This window comes from Ostrinia nubilalis, chromosome 17 (genome assembly GCF_963855985.1).
Source record: "Ostrinia nubilalis chromosome 17, ilOstNubi1.1, whole genome shotgun sequence".
NCBI classification, from domain to species: domain Eukaryota; kingdom Metazoa; phylum Arthropoda; class Insecta; order Lepidoptera; family Crambidae; genus Ostrinia; species Ostrinia nubilalis.
Window position 1 is genome coordinate 9512930 of NC_087104.1, and position 19126 is coordinate 9532055.

At 34.6% G+C, this 19126-nt stretch overlaps 1 protein-coding gene across 1 annotated transcript in view; it reads left to right on the top strand.

Moving 5' to 3' along the window:
• The window catches only part of LOC135080028 (semaphorin-1A), a 451301-nt gene that overhangs the window by 382293 nt on the left and 49882 nt on the right, over positions 1-19126 (top strand). The window contains exon 2 of the mRNA XM_063974699.1: positions 11087-11183. Coding sequence (XP_063830769.1) covers positions 11087-11183 — 97 coding nt within the window. The remainder of the gene's footprint in view (positions 1-11086; positions 11184-19126) is intronic.

Below are 19126 nucleotides of genomic sequence, written 5' to 3' on the forward strand. Positions count from 1 at the left end.
TTTTATGAACTTTCATTAACTTTCATCAACTATTAAACAGTCACAGCTAAGGACTGAAATTAGCTGCCTGCTGATGTCTTTCCCGAACACATAATCCAGACATCCTCAAAACAAGAGGTATAACCCTTAAGCTGCATCTCACTTAACGATAGTTAGTCAAATGCCTTGTCCTGCGCCATAAAAATAGTCTTGAGAAAACTAAGTATCTGCTTAACTTGGGCTCTTTATTCAGTTTCTGTACGAAGCTTAACATACGTAAATTTCAGACACACAGTTCAGACCGTGGTTCAGACACAGTGTTACAGTAGAACTTATCCCGTGCGTACACGATTCAAGAACACTCCGCTTTAGGAACTTTAAAAAAATAATTTATTCAAATATTATGAGGTATCAAATGAAACACACGATTACGATACAGACCTAGTAGAGTTGTGCGATTGTGGTCAAATATCTGCCTTGTTATGCATAAAAATGCTTTCTTATTTACGTAAAAAGTTGAAAATGTTCGATGAACCGCAAAACCGTGTGTATCAAACCCTTGGCTAATGGCAGGATAAACTGTATCAAGATACATGTACGCTCAAAGCAGGTACTCACCAAATGGCACATAGAGACAAGTAGTAAATCGAGCCAATCTAGATTTAGTTACGCTTTTAGTAAATCGTTTCTAGGTTTAGACTAGAGTAATGCAATTAGCGCATGTTATTTTGGAGAACTCAAACCTCAATGTCACCAGGGAGTAAAGTCAGTCGTAGCTATTTATAGTAACGCGTAAGGTTATAAACTAACGGAAGGTTAGATTGAAATCTAGTTACGTTATAGACTGACGGGGTTCACAATTTTATGTTGACATACAGTAATATAAACATTAACCTTTTACCATAGCATAAGGCTATAGTAATAGTGGCAGTAGCTCAAAGTCCAAAGGCTGCCGACGACGCCCAGACGACGCCATGTTGAATGTCGTCCGATGGACTATTTAGTAAATCCACTTCTAGCTAAATGAGCTATAAATTCACCTAGAGTAGTAATTCTATGACTGTAAAAGTAGATGAGATATATTCCTTCAGAGGAGACCATAGTACTCTTCCCTATAAATATACCTAGCAGTTAATTAACCCCAGAATTGGCCCCAAAACCTTCGCATCTCAAATGAGAGCATAAACAAGCTTAATGGCCCAAATTGTCAGGAAAAACTAATACAACCCGCAAACAAGATAGCAAAGAACGCTAACCCACTATATTATCGTTAAAATCTTGTTACGCGAGTTTCTTGAAGGGAACAATATAAAAACGGGAACTAGTTTAGTTTGTATCTGTCTTCATTAGGAAGTGCGCACGCGGTTGCATCAGTTATGTATTCCAGATTGCTTAGAGTTGGTGCTAAAGTTTAATCAAACGAACGAAGAAGTTTTTTAACTACAATGGAGAAGGTCTTGGCCTGCATTTTACGCGGTAGAAAGTTATGATCAGGCCGATGGTGACAGCGAACTAGCTATCTTACATGCAATTGACACACAACAAAGAATCATTGTTGTTATGGTGACTTAGATGGTGGCTGCCAGCCAGTCAGACGAACTAATAATAAGTTATTACCTAATACGAAGCCGTCGAACCCGGGATTTCTGGGCCTGAGACAAGTGGACTCACCACTACAACACAGAGGAGTTATTTTCAAAAAGCTAACAATAATGGACCGAGTACATTAACATTTCATACCTTTTACCTCCGAGCTGAAAATTTTAAATAACATTACTAGTGCTTTTTGCAAAAGAATATTCCCCAAATACCTCAGTGAAACAGCGAAATTCACTTCAGTCTGTTTGAAGTAAGCAGATGTTTGGCATATTTTAAAAAGTGACAAAGTGATTTCATACAAAGACATTCTTTTGGCGCAGGTTTTTGGTACATTCCCAACCTTTATTATAAGCCAACCCACATTAAAACGTCTCTCTTAATCCTTTCTTTAACATATTACATAACAATGGAAAATTCTTTATATATGACAAAAAGCTGATTCCCAAATTGCTTAAAAAATATAGTCACAAGTGAGTATTAACTTGGGAATAGCAAGTCCCCGCTTCCCTACAAAAGTACGAAGATACCCTGTAAAAGGGAATAACTGCAAGATACCTTCACGGACAAATTATCTGAAAGGGACAATATGTCAGCTCTGTAAGGTAAAGGCACCTATTGTCGGCAGGACACTTTGTACCCGACCTCGTTAGGCTTAATGCTCATGGCGATCCCATGGTAACGACGCTCGTACGTTATCGCCTTTTTACAACACAATATCCCGAAAAACCGAGGTGCCCTTAAAGGTGATCGCTGAAATCCACCCTAGGATCAATATATAATAATGATCAGAGTATTATGTAATGTATTGTTACCATTTACACAAATGTAAGGTCAGAAAACTTGTACAAAAATAATAAATTGCTTTGTCATTTGATAAGTCACTCACACCTAGATAAAGGGTAACAAATAACTAACACCTCAAAATAATTTCTTGACCTCTTGACTGTTCAGATGCTATTTTTTGAATTTCATTATGAAACTTTACAATTTTGTAAAAAAAAGAATGAAAATCTACTTCATATTAACGTGTTTAAGAATACAAAAAAACATTCTGAGCCACAAAATTTTGTAAAAATAATAATAGATATTGCGAAGGTATTTTCACCGCAAAAATACTACTTACTGAAAAATAGTCATTTTAATTGATATCCTATGAGTAGTACCTGTAGTAGTACTAGTACGAGAGGTGATCAGGAGAGGAGGTAGGTATATTATGAACAATAGAAAAGCTTGGTTTCTTTTTCAATTATATTGCTAGGGGGTGAACAATACTTGAATGCATGACAACGGGACAATACCTTGTAAGGCGTGTTGCTGATTTAATGCGTAAGAGGGGTCCTGTCTTGACATTAGTGGAGGGTGGGAGGGTCCGCGACTTATCAGCTTCTGAACGTCAGCCTATTTTATTGCATCATGTTTTGAGCATAGGACTCGTTTTGCTAGCTCTACAATAGGATTATTGACCCTATTTCTCAGTTACAAAAATCATGGTTATTATTTTAAATTAGGTTAATATTCTACCTATAATAATTCTAAACCCTTTAATTAATTGTGACTTAAACCTTAAACAATAATCATAAAATTAAAAAATCTTTACGTTCCTAACATAAATTGTTCATATATCGTTAGGTGATAGCGTTAAAAACAACACGTTCTTATTAACACACATTCTAAGCACAAATTGGGTGTAACCGATATGTTATTTTTGGGCAGGCGTACGAGCCAGACCAAAGGGCTCAGCGGCTCGTAAACAAACTTTGTAACCCGATATTATTGTGCAAACATGTTTAGCGACACCTAATTAGTCAGTCGATACATTACGGGGTCAATAAAGTGACTTTCATTATAAACGTATTAATTACCTCAGTATTTTTTTACAAATGTACAAATTATTATAGAGCTATGGAGTTATACGCATACCCAAAAGTGACCAGAATCTCGTTAAATGAGGATGGTCAAAGAAGTAATAGTACGTATTAATAAGTACTAATAATTACTGATACAAGATATAAACGACTGAAAGTCAGTTATATTCACATCTTCTATTTTTGTTTACTCTAAAGTTACATTAAAATATCCCATACGTCACGGTCCAAATACCGTGTAACCACTAACAAAATGATAAGCAACAATATCAGCTACCATAAAACGAGTTATCTCCTCAGCTTCCCCGTAAATAATCTCGTTGCGCCCTGAGCAACCCATAAAACATTCTCAAGTATGGCCGAAGAATTCGCGAAGAAAGATTTCCTCCGCGATGCGTGTTCGACTTCGAACAGTGAAAAAAGTTTTAACTCCTGTCGCGGCGATCAGAGTTCGTAATTGAGGCCAATCCGGTCATTCTTTCGGCTTTTTCTTGAGACTGCAATTCGTTCTGATGAAAACTCGGTCAAGGATGTTAAAGCTGGTACCTTTTTTAAGGTTCTGAAGTTTCTAAGATTCTTTTTATGGAAGTCTTCTTTAACTATGAAATTTTCTATGTAGTTAGTACAAAACTATTATAATCTTAGAAACCTTTAAAACATCTGAAGATAGGCGGCCTGAAAAACAACTTTCAGAACTAAAATAAAAATAAATCTTATATTAAACTTTCAGAACTGTTCCAAAGGTTATACCTATACAAAAGTTTTCTTCTACTTTTCTTAGTATTATCATAAACAATCAAACTTAAAAAATATTTGTATCTGACCTTTTGTGGTATTTAATTAATATAATAAATAACATGCTGTTTAATAAAACGACTGTCGCAAAGAATATCGAAAATACAATTCGAACTTTGCGGATTCGATTCTGTTGGTTGCGGCAAAATAAAATTAATATAATAAAAACATGCATAAAACATATTTCAAGCGAACGTGCTTCCAAGAAAAAACTCCTTGCTAACTCTTAACTCATACAGGGTGGGTGAAGTTAATTTCCGCAGATAAAGCGAGTGCATCATGGCAACTATCTGAGATCTAATTTAGGTACTTCCTGACAGCCTGACCGCGTTGTTAGCACTAACTCACAAATAAAACATTAAGCTGGAACTATACAGGGTGTTTACAAGGGAAGTCTGGAATTTTCAGTTTTAGTCCTTGTAGTTTTAGTATTTCTGGCAAATGATATATTTTTCGTATGTTCGACTAATATCAGTGGTTTCTAAACTTTATGTAAAGCGAAAGCTACTATGGAAATTCAAATTATGAACTTTATACCCTAATCAAATCATAAGGTTCAAAGTCAATAGAAGTTTTTTTTTTATTTCATTAAGAGGTGCTGTTGATACACCACTGAACAGACGTTCTCAGAATCAATTTAACGTTGTTATTTCATAATTAAATATTGAACAAAATACAGCACTATTTTATGAAGTCTACAAAACTTAGAACTTTGGCAAAGTCAACTTTTTATTCTAATAATTCTGACTGCAGTAAAATTATTCAATCACAACTATACCAGTTAAAAGCACATGGTTAAAATTACTGCCAAACTTTTGCGGAGTTATATAATCGAGTTTCGGTTATTTTAAAACTAATTATCAACTCTCATTACGGCACCCGTTAGAGGTCGCCACTAGTCTAGGTCAAGGGTAGTTTAGATCATACAATTTTAAACCCTATCACCACGTGCTAGAACACATTAGAAGTTGTTGGTGGTGAAATAGTGTTAGTTTTAACTTTATTTTAATTAAGAGTAATGGGCAGGGAAACTATAAGGTTTTGCTGACTAACTGAAAATCTCAAGGGTGGGGTATTAAGTAATTAATAATACCTTTATTTATTAGCATATCACAATGTTTTATGAAAACAAGTAAAGACTACGACATTATGTCCGCGCTGTCGATTTCACATTTCTATAGTGCATCACTGTACCTATATTTTTATGTAACAGGAATGAGAATATTTCACATTAACCTTAAAAAAGAACTCTACTTCAAAATATTTATCCCAATAGAAAACTTTATTTCCTAACACCTTGAAATCTTTTTCAATATTTATTATTTATCTTACTCTTCACTAGGGTTAAATCTGTCTCTATAACCAAAATTCAAACAATGGTTTAGGTGTGACAACGTTAATATTGACCAGATAAAATCTCGCAGTAGTTTTCGGGAAAGAGTTTAATATTACCATCCATTATTATTATTATTTGTGTTATTATATTAGTAGGATAGTATATTGTACTGATAAAAGATGGTATCAAATGCAATGACGTCACAGTCACAAACACTCATAAGCCAGGTTATCAATTGCGTCAGAAGTTCCCAACTGTAAGCCTAAGATGGCGGCGCGCGTTTTTATCGAAGTTTCTTTAGCTCGGCGACAAATTGTATCGCTCGCAATTGACGTAGCACCTAAAAAGGAGTAAAAACCATGCCTATTTTCATCTTTAGATATTATAAGTACCTACCTAATATGTTAGAAACGGGTAACAAAAACGAAAGTTACCGAACACAATGATGTAAGCCGATTAGAACCATCAAGTTATTTTTTATAGGAGACCCCCTAAGATGTACTTACAGACCCAAGATTTCCACGTGGTCAACGAATCTCAGATTGATAAACTCTAATGTAGAGCTATAATTTCCAATTTTAGTATGTAATTTATGTGATTTGGTGCCATTTTTCAATAATCTACAGCAATAAAAACAGTTAATCATGATAACCGTAAATAAATCTTCGTACCATCCATAAATTTAAATCCAACAAGTAATGTAGAGATTTCGCAAATTCATCAACAACAAAATACATTTTGCTCAACATGCATCTGAAAATGTACGGTCGAATAATACAAGGTCGGTCGTGTACGGGCGCCATTTTGCTGGCATCCAGTAGTGTTGTAGATGTACAGTCGAGCACAGGGTTACGCATTTTTGTTGAAAAAACGCACCTATCACAATCACATAAGATGTTACAATATTTAGCTCGATGTGCCTTCGTCCGTACTTCGAAGAGATTTACGTGCTGAAAATATTTTAACTCGCATGTTTTGCAGCCAAGCAATGAAATGATATTCAATTTAAAATAGCATGGTAAGTAGAGACTTATTCAACTCGTTCATACTTAGTTTTGCAATCAGTTCTATTATTTGTTTTAAGTCCTTAATTAAATAAGACTTGGGCAACTGAATTCAGGCTTATTAGCAGATTAACATCTATAGCGTACTTATGTATACCTATCTTACTTAATAGGCACCAAACAATGCCAATTAATTACCAAAAAAATACCCAAATCTAGATTCCGATTTAAAATCTAGATATTTAGACCCTTTACATAACATATTGCGCTTTAATAAATAAAAACTTTTTAATTTTCGGCATGTCATTAATCAGCGTGACCTTTTAATTAAAAACTCGAATGTTTTATAAAACATGCTATACACATTCTCGTTTTAATTAGCTTTTTGGTAGATTTATGTAATTGTAAAGCGGGGTGCACACTGCCCCGCTGACCGAACGGCCCCGCTGGGACCGTATGCACTGCGCACTGCATGGCAATTGACATGGTGTTTCATGTGTGAGTTTAGATTAGTCGAGGGTGGTATTAAAGTTATGAGCTGTGGCATGTCAATAAGGGGCAAATTTTAAACCGTCTGAAATAGACTTTTTTTATATCAAACTCAATTTTTCAAACTCATTTTACTTAGTTTTTTTTTGTGTTAATAAATCTGTCTACATCCATCTTTAAACGACAAAAAATAAATAAAACGCACTCATCATTTTAGTTTTGTGTTTTTGAATGAATTTGACCTTTTCACTGCGAACCGCAATGTGCTAAAACCATATATCATGCTTTACGGTAAACACACGGTCTTACATAAATATTAAACGGTAGGTATAATTTCTCTATGTTATAAAATCCGTGTGCCAATTTAAAAAATAACCCTCCTACCCCCGTTAATTTGCAGCGGATCGTAGCATACATTTTAATGACGTCACGGTAATTAGTTTTTGAATACCCACCGAGCTCGATTAGGGGGCGCCACTTAACTTTATTGTCCATATTTTATTTGTTTCATTTCTTTTGTTATGCGATGCTTTGTGCGGTTGCAGGGCAGTTGGGTTGTGGTTTGGTTTGATGCCTGGTTGGGGCAACTTAAACAAGTTTAATTTATTTTATGGTGCTATTTGGAAACGATTCTCAAGTATAAATTACTAACTTGAACCTATACTTAAGTTTGAACCAAGTTTTAAATACTTTTTTTTTTTCAGAAAAGTGAGCGTAAAATCTCTTACAAGCCACTTTTCTGTCTTGTGAAACAAATTACTTGAAGACTGTGTTTAACTGAATTCTTTATTAAATTACCTAGGTACAAGGCATCACACAATCTATACTAATTGTATAGTAAATATTAAAATAGCAAAAGTATTTAACCTGCGGGAAAAACTTGGCGCCCAACGTGTTGCAGCACTAAACAAATGCTACGAATAGCAAATTACTTTGCACACGCTTACTTACTTTACTTACACACAAAGTATAGTATTACTAAACTGAACTATACATCGACGTAAGAAGGCTTTGTTACTTATTTTTATCTACACGCCTCCTCTTTGACTTGTCGACTTATTCTCAACGACGTGGGTCCACGGTCCTCCGGCCCTTATCGAGTACTTTAGCCTTTTATTATTATGCTGTGATGACACCCATCGATATACAGGATGTCCCAGAACGTATAAATAACTCACTATCTCCATTTTACCTTTGTACGACGCTAGTTTTAATAATAAAACGTTCATTTCAAAAGTCCTTGGCTTATTAGAAAATAATATTCTTTAAATATTTTTAATTTCTTTAAACTAGTAATTACGAGTTTAAATGGTAATGTAGGTAAATAATAATTTTAAAGTCAAAACAACCACTACTTATAAATGGTGTTTTCGGGAGAGGTTATCAAGCTAATCCAATGTTTCTTTCTTCTTCTGAACCTGAATATTTAAATTTTACACTTTCTCTTTAGATATTTAGGTATTCTACAAATATTATCAGTATAGTCACGTGGAGGTTGCAGAATTATTCTTATCTCTCAGTGGTTGCAAATATTTAGCTTAGCTCAGGATTTTAAGAAAATAGTTATAACTTAAACTCCTTATCTGGGTTTTGTTGATTTAATTTAATCTGCACTACACATAATTACTGCAACTTTTGTTTTTTACAAAGTACATTTTTATAATTTTTTTTGTTCTTCATAGAGTACGTAAAAAACATACGGAATCGTTAAATAAACTGTTGCCTTTATCTTTTGGACTTTTTGCACATATTTCCAAACAGGAAACTTTGTAGGTTTTACGAATATTGTTTCATGCATAACCGAGCCCTTTGATCATGCGAAATGTTCTTTATCAGACATTTATATGCATCCGTGGACGTTGGAATTGCTTTATTTGATTATTTTGATTTAAGAGCGTCATCATGTTGGGATATTTTAGATTTGACTGCAAATTCTACTATGTTTGAACATAAGTTTAATATAAAGTTCGCCAGGCTCTAAAGCTTGTGAAGAATGTAGGAACTGTACTCAGTAATCACTAATTTATTGCTTTACCTTATATGAAAGCTCCATATACATTGTTTTTTTGTAGGAGCGATTATGGACCCTCTCAAGCACAGCGTAGGTTAGAGATGAAGGGGTCTTTGAATATGTATTTCTCCCTTTATTAATTAAGTAACCTTATAAGATTTTAAGTAACCTTACTCAAATGATATTTAACTTAAGATAATTTATGAATAAAATCAGAATAACTTAAAATGTCTCATACTTGTGTCTAATATTCTAACCTCATTGAAGGACTAACCAATTCGATTCAATTTTGTGAAATAACTTAGCGTACATTCTCCTAGTGCAAACCAAAACTAAGAGAAAACAGCAAGTACAGACTGTACATTTTTTTTGCAAAGTAGCTTCTATTACAACTGCGTAAGATCCCGCAGTGTTAAGCTTGATGTGCTAGCGTCTTTACATTAGACGTCACAATTAGATTACAACAAGTCCGCATGTCTAGACGTGCCATTAGCGAGCGAGGCAAAAAGTACACAGTGTGTTTAAGACTTTAACTTTAGCTGACAATGCAAAAGCACATCAGACAATTCAGTTTAAAATGACAGCCATTAAGATGCCTCGTGGTTAGCTTAATATGCTGTTGTCTGTACATCAGCTAACTCTTTTGCACAAGAAACGTCCCGTAAATAAGACATAAAAATCAGAAACTTACAAAAGGTGTTCGTGGAGAATCCTGATCGAATAAAATACAGTCATACTCTTAAGTATCATTTTTAACATGGAACCGTCTACTAAAAAAACTAGGCCTTTTTCTTTACCTACGTCAAAAAATCTCTGAGAATAATGGGCTGGCAAAATAGATTTTTTGCTAGACTAGAATAGCTAACGCTAAGTACTTTATAAAGAACAACTCTCGCAAACCTCCAACTTCCAGGAAAGTAAGTATTCTAATTCCTCGATACAAAGGCTTAACAATTGAAATAGAATCGTCCTCAAATAAAACACGCGATTCCAAAGCAAAAACGTTGTTATCTTATCACAAAGCGTTCGGTTTCACAGGCGAAAAGGCACCTTGGTTCAAGGGTGTAAAGTGTACATTTATTCAGCGGGAAAAATAGGAGTCAAATGTCAAAAGACTAACTCACAAAAGGGATTTAATGAGGGCTAAACCCGTATTTCAGACCTCATTTAGACAGAAGTTTAAGCCTTCCCCTTTTGAGGGTCAATTGAAGGAATCGGTACACAGCTCTTTTAATTTACCTACTCGTACTTTACGAAGTGAGGTGGGAAAACACAAATATATCTGAATAATATTCGCCATTTTTAACGCGTTTTTACAAAAACGCGTGTCGTTTTTAAAACAATTGTCATAATGTCTACGAAGATTTATAAACTTACCTTTATTAACCTTTTCGTTTGTCAAGTATACCTAACTCAATTCTAAACACGATCTAGTTTAGAAAAAACTTATTCTTTGTAAACAAAAAGCTAAAAAGATAATAATGATATTAGAAAACTATATCTCTCAATTATCGAGTTGCTGAAACCTAAATAAATATGAACAATGGCTGAGGACCCTCTATCAAGAATACCCCAATGTATTTTCCAAACAAATAGACTTTTTTTACTTCAATGAACCTTCAAACTCCATTCATATTCAGATATTATTATGCTGAGTTTAGTTCTAGATTACAAGAATTCTTATTTCTCCCTAAACACAACTACTTACTTATTTTACCGTATTAAAAATTATTTTAAAAAATTAACACGTCGTCGCCGTCTTGCTGCGCTAATATTGTACTGAAAATCTGAAATAAAATAAAAATATAGATTTATAAATTGTAGTCACCTAAGTGGTGAAATACTATAATTATTTATTTTTTACTTTTGACGTTGACTTTGATCGATGACTGTGATGACGTTGAAAACAAATAAATAAAATCAGCATAATTTAATTGTTTTTTAATGTTAATGCTGATTTAAAAATTTAATGTTTGACTGAATTCTAAAGTATTGTTTGTTGTTACAGGAGTGGACGACACGCACAAGTTTTTGGGGAACGAAACACACACAGACTACTTCAGATTATTATTAAGAGATGGAAACTATCTGCTCGTCGGCGGCAGGTGAGTGACTTTTTACATTTTTTTTTATTATAGAAATGTGACAATTTAAGTCCTGTTATTTATTGTTTTAATACCAAGCAAAGCACTCGAGCCACACAGTCTTGATTAACGCTCCTCTACTCTATGCAAGGTTAACATAAAAAAATATTGAACAATTTATTCATGTCCAAATTTTCTTGCATATAACGTGGCAGCAAACGTGTTAAAATATAGAAACCCTAAAAACAGTCTAATTGGTAGTAATTGAGTCAAATCAAAACTAAATAAGAGCATAACTATCAAATACGAGTAATTCACATAGTTAAGATCTTAAATTAGTATATTATCTAGATTCATCTCAATTGATGCCATTCTAAGCACGAACGTAACATTTCATTATGGCCACGTCCCAAAGGCGTGCGATTTTATAAAAATACTTGAATATTTAATATTACAACCTATTTATTACTAAGAGAGGAAAATTATTCGTCCTCCAGGTGAGTACCTGGAGGACGAATCCTACCTTGTTACTGTCATAAATATTGATGCTCAGGGTACCTCCTGGGACTTCTAGATTGAAATTATTAGTTCCCCGAGAGGTTCTGGAGTAAAATGTAGTCGAGCACAGAAGGTCAAGGTTGCCAGTAAGTTACAGTAGTGGAATGAATTAAGAAATGTATCATGGAAAAATGTTTTTCTTTTTGTCTAGAAAATGATAATATTTTTGCTGAAAGTGTTATTTATTATTGAAGTAGAGAAAGTAGAGACAACATTAATCAGTCAGACTGAAGTTTTCTTCAAGTCCGCGAATTTGAATTGTGACTGTAGTATAGCACTAACCTAACATAATCGATAAATTAAATTAATGGAGACTCTCCATCAAAAAAGTGAATTTTCAAAGACAAAACTTCATCAATACCAATTTAGCAAGTATTTTCCTCTGAAGATGAAAAAGAAAACACCTAAGATTTAGTGCAATTAAACAAAAAGTACCCCATTTGTACCCTTTTAGTTTAATCAAAATATAATCAACAATAACACTGCAATCTAATTTAAAACAAAGACCGCTCAAACAACGTTTAACCCTTAAACGCCTGTAAAAGTTAACCACCTGCAGTAATGTCTAGCCTTGCCCATAAATCTTAAAAAATACTGTTTATTAGCCCCCAGGGACCCCAAAATATTTCCCGAGAAAAACCTGTCTTGGTAATTTAAAACCTATTAACCGCGGAATACATTTACCTTGCAGGCCGTTAACATAAATATCCGGATTTACGTGCTAACACCCATTTCATTTTAAAAGACTAAAGTTATACATTCAAATGAGATACTTAGTTATTTGTTTTTCAACTTCACTCCAATTCGTTGGGAAGTTCCTGTACGTACTCCGAACCACAGTATGAACGTGCTGTATCTACTAAGACCGCAGTGCTAACTCGAATGCACTAGCACCGACTCCCTCGCACCCGTTGGTGTGGTATAGCGCGGTCTCGTTTGCATTTATAAAGATTTTTGGCTTGTGTTTGGATGGAGGCAAGACGACTTAAAAACACCCCTCGCGCCCGCCGGCCTACAGTCGCCATTTTATTACGCTGAAGAGATGTGATAGTGTCGAAGTCGATATGTCGAGGTATTTTTCTCGGTTCTTGAAAAGACCTTATTCAGAATTTATCACAATGATTATTATTCAGTTGAAAATAAACAACACTTTGTTTTTAAGCAAAATATAACAAAAACAGTCTAAACTAAAACTAGAAAAGTTACAGCTGCTTATCACATTGGTTTTAAGTGTTGTCTTTCATGCACCGACCTTTTGGAGCGCAAGAAAGTTGTCACTGTTTTTTTGGTCAAGAGCTACACTGTACACTTCTTGTACTCGTACAAGCGCCACAAAAGACAACATTGTGATATCAATATTGTCCATTTAAGGACAGTATCAATGTAATTATATTTTAGGTAGCTACTCATAATCATTATCAATTAAAGTTGTTGTCAGGGCCAATTATCAACACTTTTCGCAAACCATCGATATTCAAACCTTGTCCCACCACTAGAAAAGTGGCACGCCGCCCGCGACACATCTGCCCGACCGGTGTTATTTCTGCATACAGCACTATTATGTTTACATTGCCACAGATATATTTTTTGGCCCTAAATGTCACCTGTTCTGTCGTAGAGGCAAGGGAATCTGTCCTTACAGAATACGGAATAGGATTTATTTTTGTCTGAATGTAAGGCTACATCAATTCTAGTTTTCTAAACAGGAACACATGCTAGCTCCATAGATACATGAATTTTTATTTAAATCAAATATTTACCTCAACGAAATTCGTCACACAATTGTAGGTACACCAATTTGGGTAAAGTTATTTGATTTGGAAAAAAATTGAAATCTAAGTAGGTATTGGTCTGGAGTAACGTCACCAAGAGTAATTCCAACTCACGAAATAACTTCTTTCTTTACACCTCAACTCGTGATCATAAAAAAGCGCATAAGTATAGTCATACGCCTACAATGATATAAACTAGGGTTGCCAAGCGTACTGTTTACTTTAGACATGCTCTCATTCATCACAAAGCAACCTATGCTTTCTAGATATTTAAGATTAAGTTAAGGCTCTATATTTTAATACATATAAACCTCAATAGACAGTAATGATTTTTTAATTAAATATTCTAAAAAACCAAGTTGCCACTATAAAGAAAAATACGAGTTAGCAGCTCATAAAGTCTGACTAACAAATAATACGTTCGAACTAATGCGTCCTGCCTGGCTTTGAACAAAAATTCTATTGTATCCTGGACTCTAGAAATTTGTATATGGCAACCCTAGCATAAACTCGAGTAATTTGAAATATTCATCCCGCCAAAGTTTGCGTTTCTTTCCAAATCATATTTACATGACAATGGTCATGGCGTAAAGCAGAGCAAGAAGCAATAAAACCTCTATGGGAGGATGAGGAATCGGGAGGGTTCGGGAACAGCCAAGATTAGGCACTCCGAATGCGCTTTTGAAACTCTGTGGTGTTTAATGCGGGTGATAAAAAAAGATTTCGTATCGATTCTTGGGGGTCGAAATAGTTCGTATGTCGTTGCGAGTTCTTATAGTAAGGCTGAGTTGCACCATCTCACTTTGACAGTAACTTTGACGATAGCCGGTGGTTTTTGTATGGAGTTTGACAGATTTTTGACGTTTGTCAAAGTTAAAGTAAGATGGTGCAACCCAGCCTTAGTAATGCATCACAATAGAGTCCCTCAACTTCAGTTTACTTGCCCCTTTTTGTTGAGCTTGTGTTCCAAAAGTAGAAAATTCTCCAATCAATTAAGGAAAATCCAGTGATAGGTAAAATATTGAAATCCACCCAATTTACAAGTTTGAATCTGGCTAGAATATCTCAATTGAGTTATAAATAAAAAGTCAAAGTCATTTAACTATAACTGATTTGATGTCGTTTACAACAAAGTATAAGTGAAAATAACGAATTACTTGATTTTCCTATCAATAAAATAAAAGCTTATCTGGGGGCACGGCAGTGCCCCCACCAAGTCGAGCAAAAAAGCGGCACGGCCGTACCATCCTTTTCTCGAAGCAATTCAGGCCATTTTCGACCGCCTGTAACTTCGTTGTGGATAAAACTAGAAGGCTTAATTTTCATTAGCTATGCAGGCATTGTAAAGACACGGTATATTTAAAATTTCATTCAATTTGAACCAGTAGTTTAAGAATTATAACGGGTCAAAGTTACTTAATTTTGTCACTCACTGACTCACTGACTGACTCACCGATCATCAAAATTCTAAGGCACTTCTAGCAGACCTAGAAGCTTCAAATTTGGAATATAAGTAGTGTTTGGTGTATGAATCAAGGAAAAACTAAAATATTTGGGGGCACGGTAGTGCAACCGCCAAGTCGAGTAAAATTTTTCAATTTCGGTCCAGTTTTCTAGATACATAACTGCTGTCTACAAAATACAAAAAGAAATGAGATCCCATCAAAAACAATACTTGTCAAAAAAACCAAGTCTCGCAACTCAGTTGTTCTACAGTAAAAAGTTGTGAGATCCGTGTAATACCAAGTCCAGGCCAGGAAATCTTTAACGTTTTACATAAATATATTGACTTGGTCATCGCATGAAAACACGTGTAAATTAAATTATTTAGTGCGATGGCCAAGTCAATAATTTATGTAAAACGTTAAAGATTTCCTGGCCTGGACTTGGTATTACACGGATCTCACAACTTTTTACTGTAGAACAACTGAGTTGCGAGACTTGGTTTTTTTGACAAGTATTGTTTTTGATGGGATCCTTTTATACGAAATAGTTCCACGAAAAATATAGCATAATCGTTCTACGAATATCTTTACCCAATCATATTCATAAAAAGCCATATCGAACCAGCAAATATGAAGGACAAGTGGTCTAGACTTCGGGGAAGTGGGGTCTTAAATACCCCGTCCAGACGTCTTAACCCTTATTAAACTGTCCGCTGGAAGAGGTTGTATTTGCATTTCGAATTCTCAGTGTGACTTCTAAGATGTTTGAAATAGTAGCGCTGATTTATAAAAGATATAGGATGTGCTTGTAATGTTTAAAATATTATAATATTACTTTAAAGTTGGTGCATTATTAGCGTCACTATTTATGTGAATTATTTTGATAGATGGACATCTTTTCAGTACCTCTAGTAGGAAAAACTTTCGAGTTCGTTTCGTTGCGTATTCAAAGTGTCATCGAAAAATTTTGTATGAAAAATTAAACAGCGCCCCCTATATTATAGCCGCCCTAGGGGGCGCTGTTTAATTTTTCATACAAAATTTTTCGATGACACTTTGAATACGCAACGAAACGAACTCGAAAGTTTTTCCTACTAGAGGTACTGATAAATAAACTGGTCGTCCGATGTCAAACAGTCAGTAAATCAGAGTAGTGTTACCTACCTACTTTCACAGTTAAAATACAGTATTATAATAGGTACTTTTACTTTTAGAACTATAAATAGTTAATATTGAATCAAATCAAATAAGCGTCTTGATATACCTACTTAATATACTTAGAAAAGAAGCTTAAAAGCCTTCGATGGTACTCATACAATACATTGACAATTATTCAACAGAAAACACATTTTAATTGCTAATCATGACCTATTTAGATATGTACTGTGTAAACCCGATAACACGGGTACAATCCATACAAAAATACCAACATTCAACACATTTTTTGTATCGCTAAATTGTTTGTGTATGGCGATTGATATTTCGACTGCTGCGGTGTGAATATGATTAATAAAGAGCAGATTTATTCATTGGAGGCTTGAGCTCTGTTGTTCGAAACAAAAATATACTGAATGTGAATATATTCATACCGGGCTACAAGTTATAACAGCAACGAATTATCTAAGTAACTGAAGTTACGTAAGACCTATGTGAGCTAATGAGCCAATCCAAATTAATTGTTCAAAAGCGAAAGTACGAGTAGCTCTATCTATTTCTCGATTTCAGTTTGTCTGTAACGTTCTAACCTTATCTATTCTTAATAAAATACATAAGCACGCTCTTTATCACGCAAACAACATAAAATTAAAACGGCACAGTTCTGGTTGTCCTATCGCTACGAAGCAATCTCTTCCAGACAACCCAGGAAGAGAGCATTAGTATAAATTAATAATCTTTATGTAAAATAACACTGTACGTAAAAACAACGTCATAGTAAAATATCGAAGATTAAATGTTATTAGTTGGCTTTCGTGTGACTTGAAACAGCGCGCTACAGATTTTATGTTCATTTTCTGTGTGAAAATATTACTACCAATATAATCGTGGAATAAAAGTTATTTCCAATTTCCTTTACACCCTGTATATGGTTATTACGAGTGGTCGGCCCAATCTGTGTGGGAATAATTGGGAAACTCGGCCGACACACTTCGACTATTATTTGAGAGAGGTTTATTTGTTAGTAATTTGGTTATTTTTCTATGTAACAAAACCAATACGGAGTTTAATTGCTCGGCTGGAGTTCTGATAACATTTTGAATTTGAATTGTGTAAACAAGTAAATACCTATATGATTTGGAGTAGGTAGTTAATCAAAGTTTAAAATACGGCAGCAGCTAATTATAAATATCATGTTTCATGTAATAGAATATGCTTCAAAGGATTTCAACACCATCTATTAACCCTGAGGAGTTCTTATCCAACAAATCTATCAACTCCCCTCAAATCGGAAAAAAGTCAATGTTGATTTAAGGTTGTTATTACTATAACAAAAACCATTACCATAAAACAGCAGAGAAATGTACTATTTTGTTTATTAGTGACTATGTGAGTGTGTGAGTGATGTATCAAAAAATCATCAACCGCGATAACCTTCATTACCAGAAATATTGTAAACATACATATATTTCGTAAAAACAAGTCATAAAATCACACCCTTCCCACAATTCTGTTATCAAACAACTTAACCATAATAAAATATCTAAACCCCTACAAAATAGTCGAATTAAAAACAGGAAACTACATACTAGAGCGGCGCGCGCTATGTTTACGAAGGCAAACGATACACTTTGATAATATCGTACGACCGCTGGGCGAAACAACGTTAATTTCGTTAAAAGGGCACAAAAGAGCTCACACCCTGTGTAGTAGAATAGCATTACATGGGACGCGGGCCGAATAACGTTTCCGCACGGTAAACGACCTTATAGAATTAACAGTTGGGCCAGAGAAACAGCGGGAGGTTGAGTTTTCAAGTCCTTGAAGCGATTCCTGTGTAATATAGGTTAAGAAAAGGTTAGCCTTTTTAGGATGCATTCTCAAAAGGAATCCGACAACACCTAAAGATTCTCTTTTGTTGCCCTCTGCTATGAATATTTCTTTACTGATATTTTTATCAGACACTACTACTTTGCCTGGCCCATTCCCATTTTATTTGGGGTCGGCCCTCCGCGTCATGCGTCTCCAGGCGGCTCGGTCCTGGGCTGTCTTACTGTTAACTAATTAATTTTTATCAGACACTAGTAATAGTAATTGTACGAGTAACAGCTCAACTAGTGTGTCAATAAGTATAGAGAAGTATCTGCATTAGTATTTGGATATTGGTCAAAGAGTTGTTCTTTTTGAGCGCAATGAATTATAAAATATTTTCAAATAATTTAAAAAGAGCTAAAATACAAGCTGAATGTACCTACAAAACTGTAGGAAAGTACCTACATTTTATGAATACAAAACATAATTTCTCAGTAACGCTAATAAACCAACTATGTACTTTACTGAAAATTTTCAGTCTACTGAAACCGTATTTTTTAACATAACAAACTTTACGTTCACCGCTCGTTTCGTAGCCCCACCTCAGTGTTTGCACATACCTACTAAAGTGTGAACGTTTTTGCTGATTTTGTGACAGAGGCGTTTAAATTTTATCAACGCCAAGCTATAGTGGCTAAATATTTTAACAGAGACGTGTAACCGTTTTAGAAAGCTGAAGACTGCAGAAAAGCGTTCATTCTATGTTAACTATGAGAAGCAATATTTATCAATAAGTTTGGTTGTTGATTTACCAGCTTTATAACATCTAGCACTAGCATTAACACTAAAACTAGTCAAAACTATTGTGATAAGCACATACACAAAAATTGAATTGTGTATTGTATCGTAAATAAGAATTGTACTACGAACAATGAACATAGACTACGAGTAGCTAGTCTAATTAATTTAAGGATTAAAAAGATCAAATTAATGTTGCTGAATTTATCTGAAAATGTTTACAATGGCGATATACCTATACAATGTTTCTCAGAAACACTATAGTATCTAAATTCGAATACTGTTGTTTATAAACTCAAGATAGCGAAATTCTTCGGCTACTTCGACAGGAACTCTACGTAGAACTGTTGTCTGCTGCTAAACTCCCGGGGGTAGTTATGATTTATGTTGCAAAGCAGACCGGACCGGGTATTCCCTGGAATAC